Source organism: Pan paniscus, chromosome 2 (assembly GCF_029289425.2).
Source record: "Pan paniscus chromosome 2, NHGRI_mPanPan1-v2.0_pri, whole genome shotgun sequence".
NCBI classification, from domain to species: Eukaryota; Metazoa; Chordata; class Mammalia; order Primates; family Hominidae; genus Pan; species Pan paniscus.
The window spans coordinates 63,754,631-63,766,705 of NC_085926.1; the positions used below are offsets into that span (position 1 = coordinate 63,754,631).

A 12,075-nucleotide genomic window follows, 5' to 3' on the forward strand; every position below is an offset into this window, starting at 1 on the left:
GTTAAAAACTACCTAGAATATTAATGAGCACAAACATATGCAGCTTAAAAGCATTTTATTAAGCATTTTTGGATGTTGCTTCCTACCACTTAAGAATAAAAAATGCATTTTAATAAAAACAAATCTATACTGAAGTCATTTTCCTTTGTGTGAGGAAATATGAATGAAATACATTCATACTTAAAAACAGAGTATTTTACTGCCAAAACTTTAAATATCTCAAGAGCATACCACATTTTAAACACATTATGGTCATGTAGCTATTTCAATATTCCTGGGAGTGGTGGGCAATTAGCCTGTCTATGGCTTAGGATCTGTTTCCATGCTTGCTTCCTGAGCTTCTTCTACCTCTGAGAGTTTTTCATCATCTGTAATTGAGAAGGAAACATAAAACCTTAGACAAGTTTCCCTATATTTTATATTCGATGAACACATGAAAACATGTTTATCCTTTATTAGCCAATACAATTAAAGCTAAGATGGCTACTAGTTGAATCAAACTTTAAAATTTATGTGATAGACTTCACTTAAAAAAAAAAAATCCAGGCAGGGTCTGGTGGCTCATGCCTATAATCCCAGCACTTTGGGAGGCCAAGGCAGGTGGATCACCTGAGGTCAGGAATTCAAGACCAGCCTGGCCTACATGGTAAAACCCCGTCTCTACTAAAAATACTAAAATTAGCTGGGTGTGGTGGCATGCACCTGTAATTCCAGCTACTAGGGAGGCTGAGGCAGGAGAATCACTTGAGCGTGCAAGGTGAGGATTGCAGTGAGCCAAGATTGTGCCACTGCACTCCAGCCTGGGTGACAGAGCAAGACTGTCTTAAAAAAAAAAAAAAGAAAAGAAAAAATGGGTCTTAGGCTATTCTTTAAAACAATCAGAAGATCAGGTAACACAAAAATTTCCACTTGTCTACAGTGAATATAAAGAGCAAGTCTCCAGTTCCCCAAAGCACCCACTACTCAGTGGGTATGCAAATGTTCTTATGTACTGATTCCTTATTATTGCCTGCCTGGGTCCTGAGTTGTTATATTATAGTAGTCAACTACAGTGAACCAAGAAAGATTCCAAATCTATCATCCTTGAATTTTTCTTAATTTAAACCACTATGTGTATGTTTAAATCCTATATTACTACAAATTAAGACTTTTCTACATATATTCAAGAAAGTTGAACATGAGTACCTTCTAACGTCATCCAGCTATACTGTTCAGAAATTGAAGGTATACTGTCTCTCCAAGATGTATATTTCAAAAGGTACATCCCTGGGTCATTTAAAAAATCTTCATAAGCATTTACTTTGAGACTATTTCTACTTACTTTCCAATGTTTGCTGAAGTTCATGGATGGTACTAAGAAGAACATGAAACTGTTTCCGTCTCAATTCCAGCTGTGTTAACAAGAAAAAAATTTATACAAATGACCTGTATATATAGATATATAGACAGACAGATAGACAGATCATGAAGGCTAAATATATATGCAAATACCTTATCTTCAACACTTTCTTTAATGTGTGAAAGATGCTCTAATTCTTTTCCCAGAGCCTCTAGTTCCCTGGAAATAATAAAACAGTGTTACATTTTGCTGAATGGGGGAAAAGAGTTTACAATTAATACCTAACTTTTAAGTTACTAGATAGGATTTTTAAAATAAAAAAAGGGCTTATAAGGAGTTATAACACTCCATTATGGTGAAACTTTTAAAGCTGAGGATGATTTCTTCTTAACTTCTAAATATGGACTTACTTTCATTAAAATTACATTTTTGGATCCATTTTTAAAGTACAGAAAAATACAGATAATAGAATAACAAGACCCAAGAAATGATACATATTGTGAAGTTTAACTTCGAGGGTTTTTTATTTTGGTAAAAGAAATAAAACATTGCCAATTAACTCGAAATACCCTTTGAATCTTACCCCTAGTCCTCTATCCTGGGCCTTTTTATCTCCTCTACCTCCCACTCAGGCAACTACTATATCATTCTTATTCTTTTTTATGCATATACTTGTATCCCTGAATAATACACAGTATTGGTATATAATATTTGAAAGGGGGTTCTAACTTTTATAAATGGTTATTATTCTGTATGTGTTTCAGGAATTTAAATATAATTTAAAATTTATTATGTGTCTTTTCACTGATTATGTTTTGAGAGCTGTGTTTTAAAAGGGCATAACTAGTTTATTCTTTTTAACTGAAATTCAATATTTTAATATATGAAGACCATATTCTATTTATCCATTGTGATATTGATGCATATTATATGCATTTATGACATATAGCTGGTAAGGTTAGAGGAAAATAAAATCTAACAGAGAAGTATGGGAAAATATAATATTGAATATCTGACCCCTCCTTTTGAAACATATTTATTTCTGCAAAAATGAAATGCCTAGGGTAGTTTTTGAGCATTTATGTATAAAGGTTAGTTCCTTTCAAAGTAAAGCTCTACACTTACTTTAATGTCTCATGCCTGTCTGGATGGTGCTGAATCACTTTTGCCAAAGCATCATATTCTGTAAGACATAAAAATATTTATCAAACTAAGGATTTTTTGAATGTGAATTATCAAAACAAAATGTGTAATATCACAAACCTCTCCTAATCACTTTCCTAGTACATCAAGAAATGAAATCACTGAAAGATGAGTATTGCCAGTTTTAGTTAACTGAGTTATAATTATAATGATACATAACATCAAAAGTGTTCCAAACAGGGGTTTTAGCTCCCACTTTTTTTCCATTTATATGTCCTGGACAGAACGTAAGAGGTCAGCATAAGCATAAGCAAATTTAAGTTATTACTGATTATCAAATAGACTGATTCTGAGAAGGATCTTACTCACTAGTTGTCCAAAAAGTAAAATAAAATAAAATAAAATCAGTGAATATACCCTACCATTAATCTGAGTTGTTAGTCAACAGCAAATTACACTTCTCACTCATTCCAAAAGTTAAGATTTCAGAAACTTGCAAATAACTTAAAATTCAGGTTCTATTTTCTGCTCCACTGAGACCTCCAAGATAAGTCATGTAACTCCTGTTAAGCTTTCTTATGAAGTGATGAGTGGCAGGATTTACTTAAAAGCCTCATTAACCAACGAAAACACTGCAAAATATTTTTAGATGACTTTAGAACTGATACTAAGTTGGTATATGTTACTGTAAATAGGGCACCAAAACTTCACCATACACATTTTAAACTGAAAAAAAAACTTGTAAAAAGAGGAAATTAAGCTTCATCTTAATCAGTTCATTAAAAAGTGAAAATTCATTGTTTTAGAACTGAGCATATTAATTCAAAGTATGATTCTTCTGAATACAAATTTTTTGAATTACAAAATAATACATGCCCTATGTAAAACAAAACAAAACAACACAAAAACAGAGAAAAGAACCTAAGCCATAAAAACCCACAACTTCAAAATAACCATTAACATTTTCTATTTTCTTCTAGTTTTTCATATCAATGTAACAGTTGTGATTACACATTATATTTTTTATTTTTACTTTTCTTCAATTTACATTATAAGAAGAGCAGTGCCTCTAACATTAAAAATTATCTTGAAATAGTATTTAGGAACTACATAAGGATATACTGTAACTTAAAAACAAGAGATTATAACAAAACTCAACTTTAACCTTCTTATTAGATATTCTAGGCAGTCTAGAAATGTTTGCTTGCTTTGTACTTAATGAAAACTCAGAGTTTAAATTCTTTTCCATTTCATTTTTTGGAAAGTAGCTCTATTAAACAAACAAACAAAAAACCCAAACCATAAATCTAGTATATTTATGTAAATTGCCTCTGCTGATTAACCATAACATTATTTAGGCAAAAGGGTCCAAGATGGTAAAAATTTAATACTTAAGAAATACTGGGATAAGAAAAAAAAAGAGAAAAACAGAAAAGAAATACTTGGATAATCAATGTAATCCAGCAAAAACATTCTTTTCAACACAGACTTCCTTCTCTATTTTAAAGAATAATATAGTTTTAAGGAATTAAAATTTGGATCTTTTTTTTTAATCCAGGTTGATTCAGGCTGCAGATTTTACCTCACAACATTAAAAACTGCATGAAAACTGTAGTCAGTAATAATGTATTTGCACATTAAATCCCTCAAAACCCTTACCTTGGCGATTTTTTCGTATTCGTTTTGCTTGAAGAATTTGCTTTTTGCACTCAGCAATTTTTTCATGTGCTCCAGCTATGCTACATTCTATATGAGAAGGTTTTTTAAAAGATAGTTGTAACAAAATCAATAATCCATTTTTAATTTTAAAACGCATTTATAAATTAACCTCTATTGGTAACAAAATAGACACTAGTATTTGAAAAAAATAGCTGTAACCCAAAGTACTATATCATCTTAGATTACACATTTTTTATAGCTAACATTTACTGTATTCTTTCCATTAATACAGTAATTGTTATTATTCTTTTACCACCAAAGAAAATTGTTAGCAGGTATTGTTTCCTTTAGACCATAAAAAATAAAATTACAGATAGAAACATTAAGATTCTTTACCTATTTCCTTGTAAATTTTTTCATAATTTTCCATTTCTCTGAGATTCATATCATATACTAGTAAAGTTTTGCCCATTGAAAATTCACATTGAGACAGCGTGCTCAGCATACGTTGGTACTGGCTATATCTAATGAAAAAGAAAGAAAACCAAAATAAAGATATCTGTGGATTGACAAAAGTGAACTGTTATAATGCAGACAAATATTTGCTAATTAAATTATAGCAAGTTCTGAGAGAATCATTTGCTTATTTAAAATTTAGAATATCTGTCCCTTAAGTTTTCTTTTTATCAAATGTAGTATTCTTGAATTTAACTACTTTAGTTACAAATGCAAAGATGGGATTGTTGTTGTTATCAATGCACATTTTATTCAAACAGTTATTTGAATTTTGTTTAAAAGACTTTAGAAATACTTTAAGATGTTTTTTTAACTTCACAATTCTGTTCCCACAGTTTTTTCACTCTATAAAATTATTTATATGGAAAACAAATTCAAATGAGAAAAAGTTTACTATGTTAAAAAATAAATAAATATAGTTAGGCGTGGTAGCTCATGCCTGTAATTCTGGAATTTTGGGAAGCCAAGGTGGGCAGATCACTTAATGCTAGAAGTTTGACACCAGCCTGGCCAACATGGCGAAACCCCATCTCTACTAAAATACAAAAATTAGTCAGTCATGGTGTTGCATGCCTATAATCCCAGCTACTCAGGAGGTTGAGGCACGAGTACTGCTTGAACCTGGGGGGCGGAGGTTGCAGTGAGCTGAGATTGTGCCATTGCACTCCAGCCTGAACAATAGAATGAGACTCTGTCTCCCAAAAAAAAAGATTAGATATACGTGTGTGTGTGTGTATCAGGTTGGTACAAAAGTAATCGTGGTTTCTGCCATTTCTGCCATTAAAGTTAATGGCAGAAATCACGATTAATTTTGCACCAACTTAATATATACATACATAGCAGCAGCCTTTTATTAGCAAAGGAGAAAATTCCATTTAGATATTTTATCTTATTAAACACTTATGTCCTAAAAGTAACCAAACTAATGAGTCTGAATTTAATCTTCATTTCTCCTTACCAATCTGCCTTCTCCATGTTTTAATAAACATATGAGAGGCCTTTGAAGAGAAGAAAAGGCCAAGAAAATCTACTCTTGGTTAATTAAGAGTTGACTCCACTGTACATTTAAGGTGAGTGAAAATTTGATCTACTCACAGGACCTTAATATAGGGCCTAAAATCACATTAGGACACTGGTATGGAAACAACAGTGAAAATGAAATACCCCTCTTCCTGGGACCCAGAGTTGCACCATTTAATGAAACTCTTCACTAGCAGATTAATTCTCCGATCATCTCCAGCACCATCTCCATCAATGAGGAGACGCTTCCGTATAACTTCGTCTGCAGGAAAGAAGGGCAATGTTACCATCTGACTCTTGGTAACTTTCAAGTACAAATAACCAGTATCACTGTTCATTTGTTTATTCAAAAGAAAATTATTGAAATGTAAATGTATTTAATGCCACTGAACTGTACACTTAAAAATGGCTAGCTAAAATGGTAAATTTTATGTTATGCATAGTTTATGTTATTGTATATAATCAAAAATATTTATATACTAAAGAAAAAAGAAAGTTATTGCATGACTATTGTGTGTCAGGTACTATTCTAGGGGCTGGAGTAATAGCAGTGAAAAGACATCCTTACAGAGTTGGCAGTCTACTGGGTTGTTGAGTGGAAATAATTTTCAGGTACAATCAAGGAAATAAGCCAATAATTCATAGAGAACCTTTTGTGAAATAACCCGCCCAGACAGACAGAACTCCAAATGTTCATGTCTCTGGCTGTTGAGAAGCACTGATAAAAGGAATAGACAGGAAATATTTAAAAGATGTAGTGGCAAACTAGGAAAAAAAAATGAGATGGGTGAGGGAAAAAGGAATGGATTTGTTAGATAAACATATAATTTAAGGCTGGGTGGGGTGGCTAAGGGAGTATCGCTTGAGCCCAGGAGTTTGAGACCAGCCTGACCAACACAGTGAGACTCTGACTCTACAAAAAATAAAAATTAGCTGGGTGTGGTGGCATGTGCCTATTAGTCCCAGTAACTTGGGAGGCTGAGGTAGGAGGATCACTTGAGCCTCGGAGATTAAGGCTGCATTGAGCCATGATCTCACCACTGGACTCCAGCGCCTATTGGCAACAAAGCGAGATGCTGTCTCCAAAGAACAAAATAAAAAATAAAAAAATACAGATGACAATGATGGCCAACAAGTGGGGTCCAAATCTGTCTGCCTGGCAGTCCTGAGCTAGTGTTCTTTCCTGGACAAAATGATGCTGGATCGTAACAAGAGCAAGGCAAATTAAAACCACAGTAAAACGTCATTTTTCAACTATCAGATTGGCAAAAGATCTGATAAAACTGTTGGCAAGGGTGTTAGAAAACTGCACTTTTATACACTAATAAAATGCAAACTGGTAATTCTTTGTAGGGCCACTGAACAATAACAAATAAAATTAAAAACACACTACCATTCTGACCCCATAATTCCAATTCTAGAAGTTTGTCCTATAGAAGTGCACTCATGCACAAAGACAGACATAAAGGGATGTTCTTAGTGGTACTGTTTATAGTAGAAAGATTGCAAACCTATTCATCAGTAAGAAACTGGTTAAATGATGAAACATTCACATAATGTAATAGTATGAGCCAAAAGAATAGTGCAGATATACTGATACCAAAAAACTCTCCTTAGATACATTAAGTAAAATGAAAACAAAACAGGTGTAGAAAAGCGTATACAATATGTTGCCATATGTGCGGAAAAAGGAGGCTTTGCGTGTGGGCATGTGTATCACACATGCATGTGTGTATTGAGAGACTATCCTTGGACAGATCCACAAGAAACTTGTAATAGCGGTTATTTCTGGTAAGAGGGACTACAGATAGAGGTGGGAAAAGATAATTTTCCTGCATGTCTTTGTAGAATTTGGGGGGTTTTCTGTTTTGTTTTTTATAGGACGCAGTAATTATTTTTTAAAATAAATTTTAAAGTGTGAATAATTCCTGGAGAGCCTCCATGCTGAATCAACAGCAAAATCTTTAAACAATAGTTCCTGTGTGTAGGCAGAAGTATTTTTGAGCGCAGGTGCAGCGGAGATAAACTTTGGAAGGCAGATGGCTCCAGTTTTAAAATATATTCTGTGATAATATCAGATAAACATTTTTAGAATTGGGTTTGGTTCTCAGAGTCATGGCTTTGACAGACTGCTCAAGCTACATATTCATCAAGTGTTTTAATTTTATATTTTAAAAATACAAACTAATGCTTTCAGTTTTTTAACCACCACCAATATTATCTGAAGAGACTGAGACAAATAACATAGTCCTTGAAGAGACTAAAATGCAGGAAATAAATACTAATAGAATTTTCTTACTACAAATGTTTTAAGTTTATTAAAAAGAAGCATCTAGTGGGTGAATCTGGTGGCACTGATGGTATTCAACAGTTCCTTTGCTAGTCTTATCTGTGTTCTTCTCAAGTCTCCAAGAAATACCATTTTTTTTGCTACATGCCTGGATCTCCAACTGTATTGAGGACTGGGGATTTCAAATGTAAATACATTTAAGTAATAGGAAAACAACATCTAAGGCAACCTGGGGAGTGAGTGCCCTGATTGAGAGGAAAAAATATTAATAGATCTAAGAGAGATTAAAGTTTGATGCTGTGGTTTGAATGTCCCCTCCAAAACTCATGTTGAAATTTAACAGCCATTGAAATGACCTGAATAGACACTTCTCAAAAGAAGACATACAAATGGCCAACAGGTATATGAAAAAATTCTCAACATCACTAATCAGGGAAATGCAAATCAAAACCACAGTGAGATACTGGCTCACCCCACTGAGAGAGGCTATTATCAAAAAGACAAACAATAACAAGTGTTGGTCAGGATGTGGAGAAAGCAGAACCCTTATACACTATTGGTGGAATGTAAATTAGTACAGGTATTATGGAAAACAAAATGAAGAGTCCTCAAAAAACTGAAAATATGAGCTGGAGAATTCACAACCTAAGTGTCCATTGATCAATGAGTGAATAAAGAAAATGTGGTATCTATACACCATGGAATACTACTCAGCCATAAAAAGGAATGAAATAGTGTCTTCTGCAGCAACCTGGATGGAGCTGGAGGCCATTATTCTAAGTGAAGTAACTCAGGAATGGAAAATCAAATACCATATGTTCTCACTTATAAGTGGGAACTAAGCTATGAGGACACAAAAACATACAGAGTGACATAATGGACTCTGGAGATTAAGAAGATGGAGGCTGGGAGAGGGGTGAGGGGAAAAAAAACTACATTGGGTATATTAGGTATAAGTACACACTTGTGTAGTACACTACCTGGGTGACAGGTGCACTAAAATATCAGAATTCACCACTGATCTGGCTGGAATGCAGTGGCACGATCTCGGCTCGCTGCAACCTCCACCTACTGGGTTCAAGCCAGCCTCCTACCTCAGCCTCCCAAGTAGCTGTGACTACACATGCAGGCCATCATGCCTAGCTAATTTTTGTATTTTTTTTAATAGAGACAGAGTTTCACCATGCTGCCCAGGCTGGTCTCAAACTACTGAACTCAAGTGATCCACATGCCTCAACCTCCCAAGTGCTGGAATTACAGGCATGAGCCTCTGTGCCTGCCCCAACCCCTCCAAAAACTGTATGTATATTTGTTTGTTTGGAGACAGAGTCTCACTCTTTCATCCAGGCTAGAGTACAGTGGCATGATCTCGGCTTACTGCAATCTCTATCTCCTGGGTTCAAGCGATTCTCTTGCCTCAGCCTTCCAAGCAGCTGGGATTACAGGCATGTGCCACCATGCCCAGCTAATTTTGTATTTCCAGTAGAGATGGGGTTTAACCATCTTGGCCAGGCTGGTCTCAAACTTCTGACCTCAAATGATCCGCCTACCTCGGCCTCTCGAAGTGCTGGGATTACAGGCATGAGCCACTGTGCCAGCCCTAAATAATTCTTTTAAAATTAAAAATGGAACTACCATATGATCCAGCAATCCCACTACTGGTTATGTGTCCAAAGGAAATAAAATCAGTATGTCAAAGAGGCATCTGCACTCCAACGTTTATAGCAGCCTTATTCACAATAGCCAAGGTATGGAATCAATTTGGGTGTTTACCAACAAATGAATAAATTAAAAAAAATGTGGGCTGGGCGTGGTGGCTCACGCCTGTAATCCCAAAACTTTGGGAGGCCAAGGTGGGCGCATCACGAGGTCAGGAGATCGAGACCATCCTGGCTAACACAGTGAAACTCTGTCTCTACTAAAAATACAAAAATATTAGCCAGGCATGGTGGCTGGTGCCTGTAGTCCCAGCTACTCAGGAGGCTGAGGCAGGAGAATGGCGTGAACCCGGGAGGCGGAGCTTGCAGTGAGCCGAGATCACGCCACTGCACTCCAGCCTGGGCGACAGAGTGAGACTCCGTCTCAGAAAAAAAAAAACAAAACTGTGGATGTGTGTGTATATATATATGTGTGTATGTGTTACACACACAAATATGTGTTACACATACACATACATACATAAACAATGAAATACTATTCAACCATAAAAAGGAGGACATCCTGTCATTTCAACAACATGGATGAACCTGGAGAACATTATGCTAGGTGAAATAAGGCAGGCACAGAGAGATAAATAATGCATGATCACACTTAACATATGGAATCTAAAAAAGGTGGTCTCACAGAAATAGAGAGTATAATGGTGGTTACCAAAGGCTGGGGTGGCTAGGGAGAAGGAGGTTGGGGAAATGTTAGTCAAAAGATACATACTTACAGTTAGGCAAGAGCAATAAATTTCAAGAGACCTAATTGTACAGCAAGGTGACTATAGTTAATGATGATATAGTATATTCTTGAAAAATGTAAAAAGAGTGAATGTGATATGCTCTCACCACAAAAATGATAACTCTGTGAGGTAATGCATTTGTTAATTAGCTAGTTAACCATTCCACAATGTATATATACTTCAACACATCGTGCTGTACATGACAAAAATACACAATGTTATCTGTCATTTTAAAATAAATACATAAAAAAGAAGGAAGTTTAATTGCCATCATGCCAGTATTAAGAGGGGGAACCTTGAAGAGGTGACTGAAGAAGTGATCAGGTCATTAGGACTGTGCCCTGATGAACAGGCTTATGCAGCTATTGTGGAAATAGGTTAGTAATCTCGGAGTGAGCTCCTGATAAAAGGGTGAGTTCAGCTCCATTTCTTTTCTCCATCTCACACTCTCCTTTGCCATGTGATACCTTTTGCCATGTTATGACACAGCAAGAAGACCCTCACCAGATTTGGCCCTTTGATCTTGAATTTCCCACCCTCTAGAACCGTAAGTCAAATAAACTTTTATTGCTTATAAATTACCCGGTCTCTGGTATTCTATTACAGCCTTGGAAAACAGAGTAAGACGGAAAATTGTACTGGCAGTGTGGCTGTTGCTATAATACCTGAAAATATGGAAGCGGCAAGTGTTGCCCAAGTCTAGAATCATAAATAAAGACAATTGAGATCTTTAAATTTGTTGTAATTTTGTCTCTTGACAGATGACCACAAAAGGACCTGGAGACAGCTGACCTGAGACTCCTTGAGGAACACAGGAAAAGGTGATGCTAACCTTCTTTTCTGGGGGTGGGGGGTACTATCTCCTTCATGTAGCCCTGAGGGTTAAGTCCCCCTCAGATCTGAGCTCTGCTCTCTTTAAGTATTTAAGCTCACTGATATCTTTGGCTTTGGGGGTATCAAGATTAGTTTGTGCTGTGAGAGGACATTTGACTTTGGGGTACCTAGGGTTAGTTTGTGCTGTGGCAGGGCACATGACTTCTGGGTTCATAGTGGCTGACAAGTCACTGGCAATGACTACATTGTTTCGGCTCCCACTCTGGTGATATCTCATGCATGATGCCATAAAAGGCTTGGGTCAAGCCCTGAAGAATGTGGCTGGACAGAAATACGGGTTGCATCCCATTGGTGACCAGCATATGACCAGAGGGAAATGTGGGCTACACTCTCTGTGGCTACCATAAAGGGCTGCAGTAGTAAAGGTAACCAACGGCAGTCACAGTAAGTGGTTATTACCATGAGGTGGAGGGGGACATGAACTCTGGCTTTTGGAATTCATAGGTATGTGTGTTCTTTTTTTCTTACATGTTTAGATGAGGGAGGCCTCAGGCATCTGACTGGGTCAGACAAAAAAGAAACTGAAATGTCATTAGCTAAGTTGGTCAAGGCAATCTCAAAGCCAAAGCCATTTTGGCTTTGGAAGACCCAATATCCAACATAAAATGGTTTCTTTAATTTCTAAAGATCTGAGTACCCTCCCTTCTGGCCAGTCTGCCTTTTTTGTGTATAAGGTTTCTGGTTCTGGAAGCTACAAATATTTACAAATGGCAAAATCTTACAAAAGATAATTCAGAATTATGATGCCATTACATGGAATGTTCCACA

At 35.9% G+C, this 12,075-nt stretch overlaps 1 protein-coding gene across 3 annotated transcripts in view; it reads right to left on the bottom strand.

The window, feature by feature from the left end:
• Positions 1-38: 38 nt before the first annotated feature.
• THOC7 (THO complex subunit 7) overlaps positions 39-12,075 on the bottom strand; it is a 29,771-nt gene continuing 17,734 nt past the window's right edge. For 2 of the 3 annotated variants that reach the window (XM_003811601.5, XM_008963998.3), the window contains exons 2-8: positions 5,822-5,939; positions 4,538-4,665; positions 4,142-4,228; positions 2,465-2,522; positions 1,492-1,558; positions 1,322-1,391; positions 39-368 (exon numbers count right to left, since the gene is read on the bottom strand). In XM_003811601.5, coding sequence (XP_003811649.1) covers positions 301-368; positions 1,322-1,391; positions 1,492-1,558; positions 2,465-2,522; positions 4,142-4,228; positions 4,538-4,665; positions 5,822-5,939 — 596 coding nt within the window. In that variant the 3' untranslated portion in view covers positions 39-300. The remainder of the gene's footprint in view (positions 369-1,321; positions 1,392-1,491; positions 1,559-2,464; positions 2,523-4,141; positions 4,229-4,537; positions 4,666-5,821; positions 5,940-12,075) is intronic. The other variant, XM_024928305.5, reaches the window with a different exon arrangement.